Raw genomic sequence first — 21,622 nt, 5'->3', positions numbered from 1 at the left:
AAACGACAAGAGATGGGTGAAGCCGGTGGCTGGATAATCTGAGTGTGTACATAAGCGCTTCATATGAAGTACAACGAGTTTACAACTCCCGGTAGAGAGTTTTACCATTTATAGAATGCCAAAGCTCAACATTTCTTATGTACCCTATTTGTTTGAAACTCCAATGTGGTTTAACCCTCGCCGGACCTATTGGTTTTCTACATACGCGCCGGCCGAGGGGGGGGGGCGGGTACGACCCCCCCCCCTCGCCGTTTCGCCCCTGGTGGAGCTAGCGCGTCGCGGAAAAAACGAGCGTGTGCGCCGTTACGAGACGCAGAGATTGGTACCCGATTTTAAGGTCCTAGGTCAACCGGTGACCTCTGAGGTCAGGTCAAGTGCCCCAGGGTACGGTTCAGTTTTTGGTGAATAACTTCGCAAAAAACGGCCGCAGAGCGCCGATTTTGGCAGCATCGTGTTCGCCTCGCTCAGGCGCGTCGAATGATATACTTTTTGTCCGGGTCAGGTCAACTTGGGGTGTTGACCTCAGGTCAAGGTCAGGTCAGCACCCCCAGGTCACGAAGTTGGTCGAAAGAGGTCATGTCGCATATCATTCGATTCGGCAGACCTTCCTGAGTCCATTGGTGCCTTTCCCGACTCGCTAGCTCAATTTGATCAAGAGTTATTGACGAAAAACTAATTTGACCTTGATGACGTCATAAATGACGTCACGCAAGGTCAACATTGCAAAAGTGACGCATCTAACCTTGCAAGGAGTGCATCAAATCACGATTCTGTGTGCTTGAGATAGTTGGAGATCGTTCCCGGCGCCAGAATCGCAGTTTGAATTTTTCCCCATTGACTTATAATGGTGAGGTCACGAAAATGACCTGACCTCATATGACCTTTAGGAAAAATCCGAGATATACAAGTTGTGGGACTCATAATGGATACTAGATCCTGCAAGTTTCATTTCCCTGTGACATCTCCTCTGGCAGTGAGGGCGTTGCGAAGTTGCGACATCTGAAGACCGTGCAGAGGTTCACTTATGACGTCATAGGTCAGTGACCTGACCTGACCTAAAAATGCGGTTGGTGTCGAAAGATCCGGCTTGGATCAAAGGTCAGGTATGCCAAGTTTCAGCTCTCTATCGCCAGCGTGTTTGGAGCTATCGCGAAAAAACCCTATGGGGGGGGCGGCACCCGCCCCCCCCTCGGCCGGCGAGGGTTAATTACCTAGAGCTAAGATCCGAATGCTCATTTGTCAACTGTGTGTTGTGCAGTGCACCTTATCCTAACGCTTGCATTCAACTCCATTGATTTTGCAGCATTTTGTTTAATATTTATACCTGCGTGCAACAGGCTTACTTCACCTTAGCACACTGCACGTTGGTAGTAAATCTTTTATTTGGCGATGAAAAGAAATGGATAAGCGGGTTGCATGCCACTGCAACTGGTGCTTCCTGTAAGACACCTATGGTACCGAGCTCATCTTGACCGGTCAGCAGGACTAGTGCTTTAGTTCATCTTTCTGTCTTGTTAGAGTTCGAACAAGTCTAGCCGACCTTACTCAGGCTCGGGTCGGCTGACACTGCTACGTCCCTACCCTTCCTTGGTCACATGTGGAACTCATAGGAACCTCCCCGTCTGTGTGTGTCGTCCCTCTCGTTTGCCGAGATGGTCATCCCTATGTCGTCCCCCCGTCTCCGGCATCTTCCTGCCCTCCCGCCGTCCCCCTCGGGACCGAGAGACAAGATGACCCTCCCCTGCTACCCTGCCGTCCCTCTGCGCCCCTGCCCTCCCGCCGTCCCTCTCCGAGCCGAACTGACCCTCCCTCTGCCCTCCCTGTCCTCCCTGCCGTCCCTCTCGGAGCCGATCTGACCCTCCCTCTGCCCTCCTGCCCTCCCGCCGTCCCTCTCCGAGCCGAGATGGCCATCCCTCTGGCGGCAATGATCCGTGCCTCTGGCCGCCGGCCGCCGACGCGTCAATATGGCCCAGCGCCGGCGGTCGGCCGACGCCGCCCATTGGCTGGCGCGCGCGTCGGGGGCCGCCCCCGGCCTAATTACGGCCTCATTAGCCGGCGATTGGTGGAGCGGCGCGCCGAAGCCACGCCCCCCGGCTCGGCCTGGGTTTGCGCCGGCTATCTCCCACTTCCGCGACCATTTCCTCCGCGTAATGAAAGAAGTGGACTTAAGCACACAAGTTGGACGTCAGGAATTTATGTTATTCAATTATTGGTTTCGGACCTCGGCCGGCGGCTATTTGGTTTGAAATACGATCGGCCATTGCGTCGGTGGCAGTGCCGCGTAACGGCAGGGAGCGTCCAGAAACGACCGGAGACCCGACCTGCCCGCAGTCTCAGCGACGGAGGTGAGTCGCGCGCGGCCGCCGCCCTGCCACTGCAGGTGCGGCGAGCCACCCGTGCCGCACCTTCCCCTCACGGGGCCACCCTTCCGGCTCCGCACCGGGCCGGACTCCATGGAAAAACTCATTTCCGCGCCTGTATCCTGGCCGGGGGACGGCGGCGGCTGTAAACCCTCCGGCTCCGGGCCGGGGCGGCGACCTTCCGGACCGGTCGGCCGCTTCCGGGCCGCTTCCTCGACTGCGGAAGCTAGCAAAGAAGCGCACGTGACGGCCTGTGACAGTCGTCTGCCCCTCGGCTGCCACCCTCCGCCTGTCCGGCCGTGCGTGTGTCACCTGCCGATAATGTGCGTGAGTCGATGTGCTCACCTGACCATTACCGGGAGGAAGGTCACTGCCCCGAGGTCACGCAGTCATCTGTGATGTTATGGTTAGGCGAGGGTTATGGATAGGCAAAGGTCATTTTGTTCTATATGCTTAGGCTGCTCGCTTGCACACTGCACAGCCTTCAGTATGGTTTGAACATTAAAGATCACTCGTAGATTGGTTAGTGTAGTTGCCATTTCAAGTATCATAATGTGGTATGATAAAATGATAACTTGATACTGAAATACTTCATTTATTGAAACACAAGCAATAATACTGCATATCGCTCAATAATTATTAGCTTCCATATTTTGACTTTTCCACACTTCGAAACTTGCTTTTTCAATAATGATGTTTTACCCTTCCCAAAAATCGCTAACAACATCACTGTACTTGATTAATGTGGTTTTGAAAGTCCTTTATTAACCAATATGTTTAGAAGACGCAAATTGATTTATATCTGCGCAGGCTGCTCATCGTGAAAAGCATGCGTGGAGACCTAGCCTTGTGGGAAACAGTGAAGCTGCCCGAAGCTGCCGGCATTCCCGTGCTATCTTGAGAAGGGCATGCCTGGATAAAAAATGTACCTATATTGTGCACATTATTATTTTTTTTAATGTTTTATCACGCCAGCATCAAATTCTTTCTTCTTCTGAGCGATGGTAGAGTTGTTCTTCCTTATTTTTCTGGAGATGCACGGTCACATATTAATAATTTAACATAATTGGTGATTCTCTGAACAGAACAGGGCCACAGAGCTAACTGTTTTGGTAACACCGATTCCGACGTGGAAAAGATCAACTGTGAGTTCCTCAAAGTCCGCCATTCCGGGCACTCTTCTAAAAATGTGAGTCATGGCTAAATAGCATTACGACTCCAGAGTCTTGAGCCTTGTTGTGGATTCTGCGACTCTAACTCCGAATCTGACTCCGACGAGAACATAAAGACTCCGCACTCACAGACATTCAATAGCAGTCCTTTTCCAGTCTGTTGGCTGCCTGATACGTATGTAGGAGTATATAATGTAGAAAGTAGCTATAGGAATATTATTTTTTATATGCCACAGCCTGGGCTCATGAGCAGGGGCATTTAACAAAAATAATTATCTCAACTTACGGCGTGGTCAGAATTTTCCGTATCGTGCTGGGGGTGGGGAGGTCACAACCCCCCTCCCTGTCAAACTCGGCTCCTGGGCCACGTAGTGACGCGCGGTAAGCGGCATTTGAAAGAGTGTCAAAAATAATGAAGAAAACATTAGTCATTTCTTAGGTTAGTTCAAAGATCAAAGGTCATCCAAGGTCAAAGTTTGCAAATTTTAACAATTCTTGATAAGTCGGCGCATAACTCGGGGGTCAATACAGCTATAGCGCCGCGGAAAGGCGCATTCGGTAGCTATTCTTCCGCTCTTTCTGAAATGTGATCTCAAATTTGACCTAAGGTCAACTCCAGAGGGTAAGAACTCTAAAAAGATATCCGTTTTTACGAGAAATGTTTTTTCTGCAATAACTTTTGACATAAGAAAGTCGCGAGTCGCAACATTACCTAGCATCGTGTTCCTCTCGTCGAGTCGCGTTGAGTGAACTATAGTTTGACCTTACAAGGTCATTTTGAAAATTTGACCTAAGGTCAGGGTCGTGACCTGACCGGACAAGCTCATGCTGCTTATCAGTCGATTCGCATCGTAGAGCTGAATGCATCTGAGTTGTTTTCACCGCTCTAGTATTTCTCTATCAAAAGTTATTGTAAAAAATGCTGGGACCTTTCATGACCTGAGGTGACCTTAGGGACACAAAGAGGGGTCACGGGTGGGTGCAAGTTTCCGATTCAGTATCACTACGTTTCCATGACGCGTCTAAATCGATTTAGCGAAATTTCACGTGCGTTTTCCTCGAAAACTATTTACCTTATGCAAAAAAAATGAACGTATATATGATTTTAGCTAGCACCTAATCCTATATTACCAGTAAAACGCCTTTTGGGCGAAGAACGAGCGAGCGAGATAGTGAGCCCTGCACGTGCAGAAGGGCGAGAGGGTACTTACAACAGGCTTGTGCAAAGCACCCTTCTAACCGGTCGCTAGCGGTGTGCCAAATTTGAACGCAATCGGCCCAGCCGTTCCTGAGATCTGGAAGCGGCATTCTGCACGTGCGCACGTGCAAACGGGGTCCAAAATGACTTTTGCAGGGCACCGTACTAACCGGTCCCCAACCGTGTACCAAATTTGAGCGCAATCGGCCCAGCCGTTCTCGAGATCTGGAAACGCCCCCTGCACGTGCGCACATGCAGTAGCACCCTAACCGCAACACATGGGAATGCATTGCCTGGTGGGTGCCTACCTGTATGCCAAGTTTCAGCGAAATCGCCCCAGTAAATACCGAGTTACTGAAATGGGAACAAATTTGGCACCTCTTATTGTTGTATTTTGCACGTGCAGTGGGGGTCACTCACATAGATAAAGAGTATCCGACCTTTGGAAGAAGGGATGCAGCTACCCTATAAAAATGACCGCAAGACAATCGCTCAAGCCGCTGCTGAGATATGGGCCTCTCAAAATCATTACTTTTGCAAAACTGCTTGAACACCCTCGACTTTTCACGTGGCACGTGCCACGACGGTCAATGAGATGTATCAAAAGTAGTCAATTACGGGGTAGAAGGGATGGGGCTACCCAGCAAAAAAGACCGCAGGCCATTCGGTCCAGCGGTTGCTGAGATATAAGCCTCTCAAAAGCGTTACAGGCCGGGCCGCTCATACTGAGATTTTTCCGTTATATTGAAAAGACTTCGCTTCGCTCGCTGCGCTCGCTCACTCGCTCGTAAACATTTCTAAATTATGGCTAATTGCTATGATAGAGCAAATCCATTTTTCAGCCTGAGGCTGGGGGGATCCATGTGATCGCAAGGCACCTCGCAGTTGCGATCAAACGTAAGTTGAATCGGAACAGATATTGGAGGGATCCATCACATCGTAGGCTAAGTAGATACGCAAGTTGTATCGCAAATGGTGAAGATACGAACTAACTTTACGAATCTTCTCGGTCGATCGGAAGGCCGATCGTAGCGAAGCTTTACCTCTTTCTCAAGAGAAAAATATAAGAAATTTTCAAAATTTTCACAAAACCGAAATATATGTTAAACAAATATGGTTGATGAACACGTGTGCAAAATTTGAAGTCGATTTCTTCAAAAATGGCTGCGCTAGAGCGTTTTAAATTTACACGTTGAAAACGGTCACTTTCACGTCATTTTTGTAATTATTTTTTTTTCAATTTTGAAATTTAAAAAGTGTTTTGGGCAATTTTTCGCGTTAATTGCGAAAATCTGACCAAAACATGTATCGCACCATCAATGATCCGATACGCCATCAGAGGCCGCGCCGCGGACAGGTGGGCGCGGCGATACCTAGGCCGCGTGGGGGTTACACTGGTGTTCGGGAAGGGCTATGTCAACGCGAGGCAGGCCGCGGGGGAGCCGGTTGCGGCGCCGGTCCGTATTTGTCGGCGCCTAGCAGTGCAGTGCAGCGGTGCGTTTATGGCGGAGGGAGGGGAAGCGGTGTAGTGTCTGCAAGGCCGCACACAGGAGAGGGCACACGGGCCTCCCCCCCCCCCCATTCGAGTTGGGGCCCCTAATCTTTAGACCGCCGAAGACCATGTAAAATGAACTGAAATAATGATTAAAAAGACCGGGAGGGCCCATCTCGTTCCCAGCAGGCCCATACGAGTCCATAAATGCCCAGTAGCGCAGCCAGGGGTATTGTGGTGAAATTTCAATGGCCCTCAAAAGACCTCAAAGGGCCCACAGATGGGGTCACCGGGTCCTCAGATGGTCTCGAAGGGCCCTCGGTTAGCGTCAAATGGCCCTCATCTGGTGTCAAAGGACCCTCAGATGGCCAAATGAAGGGCCACAAGATGGCCTCAAAGGGCCCTCAGATGGGTTCAAAGGGCTCTCAGCCAACGTTAAACCTACCTCAGAAGACCTTAAAGGGCGTCAAAGGGCCCTAAACCTGCGTCAGAGGGCCCTGAGCTCGCGTCAAACGACCCTCCGAAGGCCTTAAAGAGTCCTTAGCTTGTGTCAGAGGGCCCCCAGCTGGTGTCAGTGAGCCCTCCTCAGCTGGCGCCAAAAGTCCATCTGAAGGCCTCAAACGGTTGTCAGCTGGAGTACAACGGTCCTCAGATGCCGTCACGCGGCCCTCAAAAGCCTCAAGGAGCCCTTATAAGGTCTTAAAGGGCCCTCATTTGGCCTCAAAAGTCCCTCCGCTAGCGTTAACCGGACTTCAGAAGGCCTTAAAGGGCCCTTATCTGGTGTCAGAGGGCCCCCAGCTAGTGTCAGAGGGCCCCCGGCCCTCAGTTGGCGCAAAATGGCCATCAGAAGGCCTCAAACGGTCCGTAACTGGAGTCCAACCGCAACGGTCCTCAGGTGGCGTCAAGCGGCCCTCAAAAAGCCTCAAAGGCCGCTTAGAAGGCAGCAAAGGGCCCTCATATGACCCCAAAGGGTCCTATGCTGGCGTCAAACGGACCTCAGAAGGTCTCAAAGGGCGTCAAAGGGCCCTGAGCTCGTGTCAAATATAAAAGCGCCCTTAACTGGTGTCAGGAGGCCCCCAGTTGGTGTCAGCGTGCCCTCAGCTGGTGTCAGAGAGCCCTCAGTTGGCATCTACTGGCCATCAGAAGGCCCCAAACGGTCCTCAGATGGCGTCCAACGGTCCTCAGCTGACGTTAAGAGGCCCTCAAAAAGGCCTCAAAGACCCCTCGGCTGCTGAAGAGGCCCTTAGCCTCAAAGGAAACTCAAGAGACGTTAAACGGCCCTAAAAAGGCTTGAAAGGGCCCTCTGCTGGTGGCAAAGGGCTCGCATATGACATCAATAACAGCTTTGTCAAAAACGGACCTGAGAGACCTTGCCGGTCCCTGGTTATAAGGGACTCCTGTCTCTTGCAGTAACCTGAGTGGCCCACGTTTACTGAGGGGCCCCTGGTTATTGAAGGAGTCCCTGGTTACTGGAAGGACCCCTGGTTATCAGAGGGTTCCCTGGTCACCTGGTGGGTCCCTGATCAATTGAAACCTCCCGATCATCTGAGCGCCCCCTGATTGCCTTGGTCTTGGCGTTGGCGTACAGTTTAAAGTCGTCGGCACACTGCGGCCTCCTCTTTCTCAACAAGTCCCTCTATTTTTTCTGCAGCGAGGGCGATTTCGTCAAAATACTCCTCCATCGCGAAGCCTCGTGCGCAGACGCAGTCTTCGGGGCGCTCGCTGCGCCAACTCTTGACGCCAACTGACGGGCTCCAAATGGAACAGATGGACTCCGAAACGAACGTGGGAATGCCGACACATGATCCCTCCAAATTTACAGAGGAGGAGATGTCCCTGACAGCCCATTTGCAATAGGGGTCACTTTTACACTATAGACGTATGGGGAATTCGACCTTATCGACATGGTACTACGAGGTCAGCTGATCTGCTTGGCATTTAAATCGTAGTAAAACTGGCATTTAAACGCTGCGAAACAACTTACGTACAACGTAGCTCCGATTTGCCGCTCTTTCTTTTTCATCCCTCCGATTTTCTTCCGATCAAGAGAAGTTTCGTACCGAGAGAAGTTTCGCAGCCACGTCCGATATAACTTACGATAGCACGGATCCCCCCAGCCTCAAAATCGGCTTAGCTTGTGCCATGGAAACGTAGCTTATGTCATATTGTCATGCTTACCTGTAAACCAATGTTTGATGAGAGTGTTTAGAACGTCGTTCGTCCGAAAGAGGTGCATTTCAATTTTTTACGAATGGAGAGGTCACAAAATTGACCTCACCTTAGGTCACAGATATCGAAATTCCGAGAAATTCACATTACGCATACTGGTACTCTTATCAATCGCATTTTCAAACAGTTTCATGGAGGGATTGTTCAGTCGGTGTAGCTATAGCGAGCATTGGAACCTTTTCTGAGGTAAGGTGAGTACCTCTACGTGACCTGGTGACCTGACCTTCAATGACCCGAGTCTGAAATTTTCACAATATGTGGAGAAACGATGCATTATAAGGTGTGTCAAACATGGCGACACTGCGCGTCGCCGTTTTTTAAGATATTCGCGAATACCTGGAGGGGGCACCCCCCCCCCCAGCACGGCGCGGATTAATAACTTCAATGTTCAATACAGCACTTCGCCAAATCTAGCTTGGTCACAAACTTGGCCGAACGTCAACAGCCTTCATGGGACAATAGTTTGGTAATATTTAAAAAAGATCGTTTAAAGATATAAACATGTAGAAATCTAAGCAACAGCAAAGCATACACAAGCGATACACGTTCTTCAATAAAGTATAATCTCGAACGTATTGGCGTGCTCTATTTGATGCCAAGTGTGCACACACCAGTCACCAATAAGGGCTAGAATGAATGTAACATATTAGAACAAACGAGACCACATGTGTACTGTGTAGCTGGTATGTGTATGATGAACGTCTGACATATTATTTTTGAACGTCTGGTAAATTTTTCAAGTGCACCATAAGATCTAGTTTACGCTGCATTTTGTATAAACCACCACATTGTTGCCCATTCCAGCGCCTTTCGGATGCGAATTCGAGCATAAATCGTCTCTTGCTCTACTGTTTACAAGACAATTTACATTACATACCCAGAGCGTCGCGTTAGGTGCTCCTATTACACGTGTGTACAGGTTGTCCTAGAGCATAATGCATGGTCTAATGTGGTTTCTCTATACACTAATGATGGTTTATTGTTCCTCCGCTAAGTTTATGCAAAGGTTACAAGTTCTGGAACATTTTAATCACCCATAAGGTAAACACGAAGGTTAGTTGTCACGCAACGAAACACAAAAGGGATCCGCAGGATTTTCAGGATTTGTCCCTCAACGCGTTGAGGGACATCACAAGTCTGTAGATGAATATTTACTTCGTTTTGGCAGGCAATTTACATTTTGTTATCAGTCTACGTTTCTGTCTATTTTTGCACTGCTGTATCAACAATTTTTGGGACATGGATCTTGAATTTTCAGGTGTTGAGCGTTGGGTTTGGCATATTTGATGGCTCTCTTACCTGCAAATTGTTACGGAGCGAGCGAAGCGAGCGTAGTCTTTCCTTAGATTAACGGAAATTTCTGAGTATGAGGGCCTGCGGACGCTTTTGCGAAGCTTATATCTCAGCAACCACTTGACCGATTTACACGCGGTAATTTTTGTAGGGTAGCTTCATTCCTTCTACCAAGTATTGGACTATTCCCGATGCATGTGGGTGACCCCTTATGCACGTGCCACGTGCAAAACGAAGAGGTGTCAGTTTTGTAATTGTTGCAATATCTCGGTAACTACTTGGCCGATTGCGCTGAAAGTTGGCATGTAGGTAGGCACCCACTAGGCACTGCATATCCATGTGCCAGAGTTGGGGTGCTGCTGCACGTGCGCACGTGCAGGGGTCGTCTCCAGATCTCGAAAACGGCTGGACCGATGGCGCTCAAATTTGGTACACGGTTAGGGACCAGTTAGTAGGGTGCCGTGCACAAGTCAGTTGGGACCCTTTCTGCACGTGCGCACGTGCAGGGTGCCGCTCCCAGATCTCGAGAACGGCTGGGCCGATTGTGCTCAAATTTGGCACATCGCTAGAGACCGGTTAGTAGGGTGCCGTGCACAAGTCAGTTGGAGGTACCCCCTCGAAATTTCGCACGTGCAAGGCCCACCCTCTCGCTCGCTCCGTTAGTCGCCCCAAAAGGCGTTATACTGGTTGTAATTGTTACAAACCTAATGCATTCTATGCGCCGATATCAAGCACAATGTTGTTGAGAACTAGTTGTTCAAACGTGCATCATGTGTAATTGTCTATGGCATGCCATTTGCTATGTATCATAGCATTCATGTTATCTATGATTATAGGTAGGTATCGTGCTTATGAACGGACCAGCACAGTAGCGGCGGAACACCCTCAATTAAGGGGGGCACTGCCGACTTTTGGTCCCATTCTTTCCATGCAATGCCAAAATCAAAGGGGCGCACGGTGCCCCGGTGCCCTCCCCGTTCGGCCGCCTATGGAACCAGCAGCCTCAGACCTCTGTTCTCCTCCCGTCAGGCGATGTACGAGGGTGGCAGCTGCTCGGACCTGGGGACGGCCGGCCCGCTGGACCTGAAGCGCGGCCAGCTCATGTCCGGCCGGCTCAGCTCCTCCTCCCACAACATCAAGGAGGAGCTGACCTCCTCCGGCGCCGTGGAGTGGCCGGCCGGCTGCGGCTACCGGCTGCCCAGCTGGGGCGCCGCCGCCGCGCCCTTCGACACCATCAAGGGAGGCGTGGAGAGGGTCAAGGTGCCGGCGGCGGAGCTGGGCCGGGACAGAGCGGCGGCCTACTTCAGTCCGGGACTGTACCTCAGCAGGGACCCCCTCCAGCCGAGCGGCCCGCCGCAGAGGGACGCCGCCGACCAGGACAAGCGGATCTCAGGTGAGTACCGGCCGCCCCCACCCGCACCGGGCGCACAAAGGACTTCGAGGGAGCATAAAGCGGGCTTTCAGCCAAGGGCTTTGAGACGAGCTGATTGCCGTCTTAATGGCTGGACGCCATTTGGATCGGCCGCCGCTAATTGCACTCATCGGGTCCTAGAACCTGTGAAAGTGGCGGAATTCAGTCGAACCGGCGGCGTGTTAATGCCGGCTCCGCGCCCGGCACCTGAGTCCATTGAAAAGTGCAGTAATTTATAGTTCCCGCTAATAGTACAGCGGTGACCTTATGCAAATCCGGTCTGTACATGCCCCAATTAGCAATCATAGATCACTGCCGTTATGTGCCTGGGGTATATTTGTTGGCACCGTACATCATCCAGGGAGAACCATTTCCTGCGAGTGCGCCGTGCCGCCCTGCGTGAGTCGAGAGAGTTGGGTCAATGTGGCCACATAAAGGAGCAGAAATGTCTGCCAGTCCGGTTAGCGCGGTTGTGCACACTTCCTGAGTGCTGGCTTAAAATCGTGAGTGAGGTGAAACGTTATTCCAGCGAGGCTAAGGCCTTGTCGTTTCCTTTGGTCCCCGTTTGTTTTAAGAAGTATTTGGAAATGGCGACTTTAATTTCTGGTATGAGAACATGATTGACAAGCTTTGTCTCTCCTGAAAATTCAATTTAAGTATGCATTTTAAGGTTTCGGCATAGAATAGGTATATTTTCAAAAAATAAATATGAAGATTTCTTCTACATATTTACATACATATTACATCTTCTACATATTTCTCTTGAAAATATAGCTATTTTCAAAAATAGCTTAATGACAAAGCATAAAATCAATAATCCATATCACCAGAGTATGCATACCGTCTTTCCACGCTGGCGATTTGTCTCTTCCACGTGATCAGGTCATTACCGGCGCCAATAGATTAAAAACGGCCGCCATTTTACGATGACCGACGGCCGGAACCCGTCGTCGTTAGCGCAGCTGATTTACACCGATTGTGGCGCATCGAAGACGTGCTGCGCCGCAGCGCCGGAACTCGCGGCAAAGTCGGCGTAGTGTTGATGATTTGAGGTTTGCCGATCACTTGGCTGACCTCAACGATCTTATCGACGCGTTAAATGAAATGGTGGTCCTTTCTGGAATGATGGACAGCCATGTAGATTGTAGAGGCGATAAGGAACGTCTCGTGTTACATTTTCCTTCATTTTATTTGTTCACGATTCATGATATTTGGTACCACTCAGCTTATGCTTTAATTTTTCTCGTGCGCTTTATTAACTTCACATTCAGGCAGTTATTCCAGTTGCTGAAACTAACAGAGTGCGAAAGTAATGGCTTTCGTCGCCGATATCGTATATGTAATACATTATCTTATTTGGATTTCAGAAGAGTCCTTAACTCGCCCATATATGTAGCATACGCGTCACCGCAATAGGATGATTGCCGCAAATTGCACCAACTGGCTGCAACACGCCTACATCAGCTTATCGTTTTTCTTCCTTCAATACGAAAAATGTCATCAGCCGTTTTCACGACGGCCATCTGGTACACATTTGGTGCACATCTGGTGCAGACAGGTGCAGATTTGGTCAAATCAGGTTCAGTGTGTCTCTTAGTAGCTATCAGCTAGGGTTGTGCTATTTGGTTATATGCCTGCTTTGTCATATTATCAGTGAGTATCATCGATTAAAACACTGAAATAAATTCATAAAATAAAGATATTTGCTGTAAAAGAAATTAGGTGCAGATTTGGTCAAATCAGGTTCAATCAGGTGCACTCGCCGGATAGCCCGTCGTGAAAACGGCTATTGTGTCTTCTAATCCCAGTTTAACGTCCGTACGATATTGCGCATTCAGTTTCTCCCTGCGTCGCGCTGCCGATTTTCCCGATATCATTCTCCCTTCCCCCGTTCCCCGACCCGGCCCCACTGAGCGGTCGGCGGGTCGGCGGGCTCGGGCAGCCATTTGGCACCGCTCTGTCCCGTATATTAGCGCCCAGTGGCGGCCTGACAGTAGCCCACGTCCGCCCTGGGCCGCCACGACGCGCCGCTTTGTCTCAATCCGACAAGTTGGCGCGCCATGTTCGCGCCATAATTCACGCTCGGCGGCAACAGTTTGGCGGGAGGCGTGACGGCGCCGACAGCGATACCGGCCGTTACGAGTCGACGCGACGCGGCAGAGTGGAGAGGCTTCTACATATAGAAGAAGAGAGGAAAAAGAGAGTGGAAGAAGGACACACAAGGGCTTAGCGTGTTCAGTGTTTATGCAAGTTGGGGTGCTGGGTAGACTGTCATAAAACACATGAATGTTGATTTGTTGCAGAAGACGCGTGAACGTGCCAATTGTTGGTGGCAGCCAATGCGCCGTTTTATATGCGGTGCTTTTGTTGCACAGCATGGTGCTTACACTTGCTGGTTTTGAACAGCATGAGTGCGATTATGGCCTGTGAATGCGTCGATAGGCGTTATCAAAAGTGTATTCGCGGCCATTGGGGCGACGTGAGAAAAGAAGAAACCAACTGGCCCCAAGAACTTTAAATTATCAGTTAGCATGCACCTTTACCTTGATGTGTAGAGAATTTACCATTATTTGTTACAGAAAATTGCATTTAAAGTCTTCCATTTATGCTTTTTTCATCGTTTGCACAATATGTTCTTTTACTAAGCTAGAAACACTAATTAGAAATAGTTCCCGCATCATCAAGAACAATAGGGAAGGCTTGAAGTGAATAAAATAATTTAAACGGTTTTGTAATCTATGTGAAGGCACTTCTAAAATTGCCTGTAGAAATATTGAAGGCAAAAGTTCAACTTTTTCACAAGACGGATGTCTATAAACCAATTTAACTTGTAACAACTCAGCCGGTATTTCGTCGCCTACAGCCCAGCTTTCCCTAGTGACCGATAGGGGCGCTGCTATAGATGTCCGCCCGTGCCGCCTAACGTCCATTGCACGATATCCGAGGCCAATGTGTCAAAGGTAATGGCTTTTGTACTTATTTTACGGCACTGATCTTTCTTTTACTTCATGGTATAGCTGCTGTAAAAATTGAACGGTCTCCTCGCCTTCACATTTCAAGGCTGGATGCAGAACGCAATCGCTTGCAGTGGTGGTAGACTTTGGCTGCAAGACTACCTGCTATTCAGAGGCATTAATTTCGAAGAACGGAAATGCGTTTCGCGATCGCGATGAAACTAATTTACTCATCCTCTCCGATCATCGGTGCACAGTGTCTCCTTTTACTTCCGGCATCCCCATTTATGCAGTTATCTAGTTGGTGCCGCAAAGCAGGCTTCGTGCTTGTGCACACCACTGCAGTACATTGTATTTTTTCTGTCCAGTTCTCCTCCCGACCGCTCAATGCACCCGAAAATATCAGTCGTTAACAACTTAACAGTCAGGTTTACATGAGGAGTTGAGTACCGTATTAAGTCAACATAGGCCGCAAGAATACGTGCGTATATGTATATCGATAGATATTCTACACATCGCCGTCGATAAACTCGCATGAAGCATATATCTAGATGGGAAAAACGGGTGAGTCATACATGTTGGCCTGTATAACAGGTATGTTTCAGAAGCACATGTCACCTGGCATTTTCTGGTGATTCTGCTGCCTGCTGTGACGCCCATAACTGGCAGCAATTACGCGATCAATGTCGGGCACTTGAGCTTGGTAAATACCACCGTTTGTCCCCTCTCGGCCTGCTGTCAGTCCAGCCCGCCCCGCTGAGTGACGGCCTACGGCAGCGCGCCGGTCCCGTGCACCGCCGCCGCTCCTCCGACCCCCTAATAGCGGCGGCACGTGCCCAGAGCGGCCCCTCCGCTCCTCCGCTCCCCTCCCCGCCGAGGTGACTGCGCTTTTACCCCCGGGTGATGCGGCCGGCAGGTGGGCAGGGCGGGTGGCGTGCCGTCGCCTGTGCGGCTGCTACTGGAGTCGCACGCGCCACACGCGGCGCCCCGGGTCGCCGAGACACGCATGGCCGCTCAGCTGATTCAGTGAGCAGTGATGGTGCCGTCCCAGCATTGACCCGATAGGCACGCCGACCTGTCAGGAGCGGTGGGCCCGTGGCAGCCCTGACAAGCGATAGATCGGTGGGCCCTCACGGCGGCCTGTGTGGCCTGGGGATGCTTCTGGTTGATGCTTGTTGGTTTAGTGTGAGCCATATTTCGATGTTGCGGTATTGCAATGTGAGGAATCGCGAAACGCCTACTTTTGTACGTCTGAAGTTCTCAGGAGGAGGCAGCAAGCTTGTGACTTGCAGCAGTCATATCTTGCGCACGAGTTATGTCATTATCTTTCTGGCTGTAGACACTAACTACACATGAGCAAAGCACGTCGCTCCTCTCATTCAGTACTTCAACACCGGCATTCACGGCCTCTGCCGTCACAAAGTCCCCTCTCGATCCAGCCATGGACCCCACAACAATGCCACTCAGGGGGCGCAGGGCCGGCCCGCATACCACAGTCCCGACGCTACCGTCCCGTGGGACCCCCGCAGAGCTCCCAGCCACCCGCGTCCCGCTCCCTGCGTGACCGATGGCATCACACGCGTGACGTCATGATGAACTCACCAGTCACGTGACGGTCGCGTCATTACCGTGCACGTGCAAAGGGAGTCGCCGGCCGGCTCGAATCGAGAATAAAACAAACGACGACGCAGCGGCGGCCGGCGGCGGAGGGCGGCACTCCCGGCCCGACTGGCTTTTGTTGTAGCCGCGGCGGCGGGACGCTCTAGGGCACGTGTCGGGTCGGCCGACAGACGCGCAACAATCACGCACGCACGCGGCGGAGGCGCTCACTTCAGGCCGGAAACAGCTCCATTCCGGCGGGGCTAGGGGCTGCCTGGGGGTCGACTGGTGGCTGCCTGGGGGTCGGCTGGTGGCTGTTTTGGGGTCGGCTTGGGGGCTGCCTGGGTCGGCTGGGTACTGCTGGGGACTGCCCCCGGGTCTGACGGGGTGTTTCGGGGCTGCTTATCTTACTATCGTCAAATTGGGAGGACACTCTGCGCTGATTTGTCATGCTCGCTAAGTCCGCATTTTTTCAAAAGAAAAGAAAAGATGAAGCTCTATATCCAGGGGTGTAGTTGGATAATCAATGTAGTCGAATCGAAATAACTGGCAAGTTCTCCGGTCGTATCTCATTTTCACGTTATTCGCCAGATATGTAATTGCTACATGCCGCATTCCATAAATTTTGTACGCTGTGCATAGAAACCATCATCCAAAAATGGGAAAATCTCTTAGTGTCCTCTAGGAACACATTGAACACAACGAAAAGCGACCAGCATTGGTGTTGAGCACGACATCCTCTCCGCCGCCTAACGTGCTGCCGCCTGGAAGGCAGACTGTGCCGGCGGCTGGTGTGCTAAGCGGCACAGCATACCCAGCCAGGCGCTCCCGCCGTGGCTGCTCTCGGGGCATTCCACGTCAAATCAAACACCGAAATCCGTCATCCCCTTCGATTTTTCTGAAAATTTGTAGGCAGACTGGGCATGGTTCAAAACTGAGTTACGTGTAATATTTTCGAAATTTGATAACGTATCGCCGAGATATAGGTCATCGAATATAGCCAAAAATGCCACACATCATTTTTTTAAATGCTTATAACTCTGGTTCCTTTTCTGGTATCAAAATGATATTAACAGGGTCTTGTAGGCAATTCATAAGGCTTTGATTTTTAATTATAAAATTAAATTGAAGTGACCTTGAAATGCATTTGACCTTGAATTAAAACAGAAAAATTTAAATAGCAAAAAACACGCCACCTTCGATTTGAGTAATTTTTACATATTATGTCCGTCACAATGTTCCTAACCATCTGTGAAAAAATTGGAGTGGGCCATTCATAACTTTCGCGACAAACGCCGTTTTCATGCATCAACATCACGCAACCGCGCGTGACCTTGAAAGACAGAGTCAAGACATGCTTGCTTGTGTACACTTTCTGAAATGAATGATTGCTGATTAGTGACATCCCAAACTCTGCGAGAATGGAAATGCATAGTCATCGTAGTCAAGCATTCACGTTCCATTGTAAAAGTGTCTCAGGCAAACGGTATTTTGCGGTGAATTTTGAGCCGTGTGGAAATGCATCATGAAATAAATTCAACGAAAACATTATCACGCAACGATATCTTCACACTGGCGGTCGCAGGGGGGGGCCACGGGGGCCATGGCCCCCCCTTTGGTGCTGAAAGGTGGGGCCATACTATCTTTTGGCCCCACCTTTCAGATCGAACAAAAGTCATAGAAAAGCTTTTCGTATGTTTCATTTTCTTTCTTGCGCCATCAAGGGACGTAAATTTCACTCATGAGTGGGCTCAGTTTCGCATTCTGTCAATTTGTCGGTCAGCGTCGCTGGCACCGGTTCACGAGTATGGCCGGATCTTATATGGAATATCAGCGTGGGTTTACTTGAGGCTCTCGTAGGCCCAGCATTCAGCAATGGCTGGCATGAGACCCTCTTCGGCAGTGGCGGGTGGGCCCTGCTAAAGGAGATTGGCTCCAAGACACTAAAGTAAGACCTCATGGGTTGGTGCTGTGCACCTCAGAAGCCCGGTGGTGACGCCGTATGCCGGCTTGGTTTCTTAAGGATTAGCGTGGGACCTCCGGGGCCTGCATAGAGTTTGCATGAGCTAGTAAACTATAAGGGCCCCGCACTGGCTGCTGAAGACCCGATGCCGGTGATGGTCTCAGAGGCATGTGTGTTATGTGTACACAGTGGCGGTCGCGGGGGGCCGGGGGGAGGGGCATCAGGGCCATGCCCCCAAAGGTCAATAAAGGGGGCCATCATATCATTTGCCCCCCCTCAAACAACCAATGGGCCCCCATATAGGTGTATGGGGCCCTGGCAATTATTCGATCGTCACGAAGCTAAAAAAAAAAAAAACACGCCCAGCTATTAATATAGCTCCCACACCGGTCTTTGAGCGTCCTACACTGACCTCTGAGGGAATTTCAGTGGCGGTCAAGCGCCCACGTTGACCGCTAAGAGCCTACATCAACCTCTGAGGCCCCACATCTGGCCTATGAGGGCCCCTAACCGGCCTCAGGGGTCCCACCGGCGTCTGAGGGTCTCACACCGGTCTCTGGTGGCCTTATTTCTGTCTCTGGTGTCCCAAGACGAGCCTTTAGGTGCCAATAACTATAAGGGCCCCGCACTGGCTGCTGAAGACCCTATGCCGGCCTCTAAGGGTCTGCATTGGCCTCTGAGGAGGGCCCATCTTGGCCTTTGAGGGCCCTCTGCTGGCCTCTGGGGTCCAACGACGGCTCATGCCGGTCTTTTAGGGCCCCACGCTGACCTCTGAGGGCCCATGTTGGCCTGTAATGAGTAAGGACCCACATTAGCCTCTGAGAGCCCAACTCGGTCTCTGATGGTCTCAAACTACTGGCCTTTGTAGTTTGCAGGCCCTGTACTGGTCTCTGAGGGCCCTAAACTGGCCTCTACATGAAAGCATACATGGGTGGGTTTCTGAAGATCAGAGGGCTCACGCAGTCTCCGGCACAGCCTTACGTTGGTCCTGATCGAGATTGCTTTACGTCCTGATGGTCCCGCGCTGATTTCCTCATATTTCGACGTCGGGACCCCATGAGCCGGTGTGGGTCCTGGGGCTGGCAGAGACTGATGAAGTCCTTAGGGCTCAGGGCCAGTCTTTTTAGCAGTAGGACCAGGCAGGTTGAGTGAGCCCCAACAGAGCCGTTGCGAAGCCCCGCAGGAGTCGTGCGCGGCCCTCAGATGCCAATTCTGAAAGCTCGGAACCTGTGGGGGTCTCCAGAGGTCGGTGTACCTACTCTCTCCCGCCGCCACACAACTAGGTACCTAATAGTCTAAAAATGCTCTCTGGGTTTCACATGCTTGTTCAAAGCAAGAGGTATCTGTACTTTTTAGCAAGAGGTATCTGTACTTTTCCGAATTGTTTTATAGTGGTAAGGTCATGAATACGCGTGCCTGACCTTCCAGTATACCTATGCTACACCGATCCGTCGTCATGGTGCAGCGGCCCGACCGGTGGGCACACCGTGAGACGGTAAATGGAACTGGTGATTTTGCCTTAGATTGAGCTCAAAGATTTCACGCAAGAATGAAATGGATGAAACATAAGTAATGCCAACTGTGCGGCGCCTCGTGGACGTAAAAAATTAGCCGATCACCCCCCCCCCCCCCCCTCCCGGTGACGGATAAATGTTACGTCCCGCGAGTGTGACTTTGGCCCCCCCTTTTGCTAGCGGCTGCGACCGCCAGTGTATCTTCACGTCTTTTGATCTTCACTATACGAAAGAACATACATTTTTGAGTATGTATGGGGAATTTCTAGTTAATCCGATAATAAATATGGCAGTTAGAGTCCTGCTAAGAGTAACATGTCGCCGGCTGAGGCGGGATCGGCCGACGCGGGAAACGCAGCAGTCACAATTTTGTGTTTACACGTTCATATTTCAATTGTTTACCAACCTATTTTCAGAATTCTTTCACCATAAGATTGCCTGTACATTTCTTAGTCTTCTCACAAAATTTGACGCGAATCGAACGTAATCAGCGGTAAGGAGCGCGATGTAAAGACGGAACCGTTCCGTTCCGTCCCGGCACAGTCTACAATTCAGGCGGCGCGTAGCGGTCGGCGCCGGCTGCCGAGTCGCCGCGTCGCCGCGGCGACAGGATGTTCACTTTACACCGCTATTACTAGAACAGTTGTGAACCGATTTTCTTATTGCTTGCACGATGAGATGTGCAATTCAATTCTGGACAGGTAGCCATAAGTAATTTTGCATCAATATTACCAGTATAGCGCCTTTTGGGGCGACTAACGGAGCGAGCGAAGGGGTGAGTCTTGCACGTGCGAAATTTCGAGGGGGCACCTCCAACTGACATTAGCACGGCACCCTACTGACCGGTTTCTAGCGATGTGCCAAATTTGAGCACAATCGGCCCAGCCGTTCTCGAGATCTGGGAGCGGCACCCTGCACGTGCGCACGTGCAACATGGGTCCCAACTGACTTGTGCACGGCACCCTACTAACCGGTCCCAAACTGTGTACCAAATTTGAGCGCAATCGGTCGAGCCGTTCTCGAGATCTGGAAACGACCCCTGCACGTGCGCACGTGCAGCAGCATCCCAACTCTGGCACATGGATATGCAGTGCCTAGTGGGTGCCTACCTACATGCCAACTTTGAGCGCAATCGGCCAAGTAGTTACCGAGATATTGCAACAATTGCAAAACTGACACCTCTTCGTTTTGCACGTGGCACGTGCATAAGGGGTCACCCACATGCATCGGGAATAGTCCAATACTTGGTAGAAGGAATGAAGCTACCGTACAAAAATTACCGCGTGTAAATCGGTCAAGTGGTTGCTGAGATATAAGCCTCGCAAAAGCGTCCGCACGGCCGGCCGGCCGGCCGCTCATACTCAGAAATTTCCGTTAATCTAAGGAAAGACTACGCTCGCTTCGCTCGCTCCGTAATAAGATATTGGCGAAAAACATGAGGGATGGGGCGAAATTCACTCTTCCCCCTCCACTGCGCGTGCTAACATACGTTTGCATATGTGCCATTTTCTTCAAAACTTATGAATGGCCCACTCTAATTTTTTCACAGGTTGTTAAGAATATGGTAGGCAATAAAATATATGAAAATGAGCCAAATCGAAGGTGGCGTGTTTTTTGCTATTTCAATTTTTGTGCTTAAGAACAGAGTTAAGCAAATTTCAAGGTCATATATTTAAGTCTATGCAATTCTAAACAAATGCTTAAGAAATTACCTAAACAGTAAGATTTATTTCATTCAAATCAAACAAGTACAACCAAAGTTATGGTCGTTCAAAAATATAAAGATACAACATTTTGTAAAAATTTGATGCCCTATATTTAGAAGACCTGTGGTCAGAATGTGCAAAAAACATCAATGTAATGTCCGGGGCGACACAGGAACTCGCTCACAAACTTATAATGAAATCGCTGATGGTAAGGTGCAAAACAGCCGATTTTTGTTCGATTTGACGTGGAATGCCCCTCTCGCCTTTCGGAACGCCGCGGCCCGCGTTGGTTGTGCGGCGTGCGCAGCTGCATAATGCAAAAGCTTGTCAAATTAGTTTGGATTTAGTATATAGAAATACGAGAAGTTCATAAATCATATCATGGAATATGACTTTATAATATAGCTCTTGTTTAGTTACGCAGACGCTACGGGCCGCAACTCTGGTAAAGTTCAGCAAAAAATATGTTGTTCTGTTATACGCAGTTATAAGCCGGTTCTCCTTCGAGCAGCTCTGCGAGTGGATTGTTTTTGCCCTGGCGTATTTGACATGATCCAGTCAAATTTCTGGAGGAAGCAGTTTCAATAGGTTCGTCATCGATTATGATCTCCGTATGAAGCGTCCATGAGTGGATGGCGTTAACCGCAAGTTTGCAGTGTTTCCATGTAAGCAAAACATTTTTTTTTTTTTGCATTTTCCCAGTACCATTTATGATCTCATCTATGAAATAT

General features: G+C 50.2%; 1 protein-coding gene across 1 annotated transcript; it reads left to right on the top strand.

Annotated features, from left to right (window-relative positions):
- The first annotated feature begins 2,142 nt into the window (after positions 1 to 2,142).
- On the top strand, positions 2,143 to 15,139 carry LOC122367999. Its single transcript, XM_043341586.1, has 4 exons — positions 2,143 to 2,345; positions 10,774 to 11,137; positions 11,517 to 11,554; positions 15,026 to 15,139. Exons 2-4 carry the CDS (start codon positions 10,777 to 10,779, stop codon positions 15,137 to 15,139), a joined length of 513 nt encoding a protein of 170 aa, XP_043197521.1. The 5' UTR covers positions 2,143 to 2,345; positions 10,774 to 10,776.
- The last annotated feature ends 6,483 nt before the right edge of the window (positions 15,140 to 21,622 follow it).

This window comes from Amphibalanus amphitrite, unplaced genomic scaffold (assembly GCF_019059575.1).
Source record: "Amphibalanus amphitrite isolate SeventyFive unplaced genomic scaffold, NRLGWU_Aamphi_draft 000913F_arrow, whole genome shotgun sequence".
Taxonomy (NCBI): Eukaryota; Metazoa; Arthropoda; class Thecostraca; order Balanomorpha; family Balanidae; genus Amphibalanus; species Amphibalanus amphitrite.
The sequence above is the reverse complement of the archived record's forward strand: the minus strand, read 5'-3'. Positions and strand labels throughout refer to the sequence as shown.

Excerpts from the sequence above, each read along its gene's own strand:
- LOC122367999 (XM_043341586.1), top strand. The coding sequence starts at position 10,777 with ATGTACGAGGGTGGCAGCTGCTCGGACCTGGGGACGGCCGGCCCGCTG. Across the intron at positions 11,138-11,516 it reads CCAGGACAAGCGGATCTCAG|GGAGAACCATTTCCTGCGAG; the intron begins GTGAGTACCGGC and ends TACATCATCCAG. Across the intron at positions 11,555-15,025 it reads AGTGCGCCGTGCCGCCCTGC|GTGGGCAGGGCGGGTGGCGT; the intron begins GTGAGTCGAGAG and ends TGCGGCCGGCAG.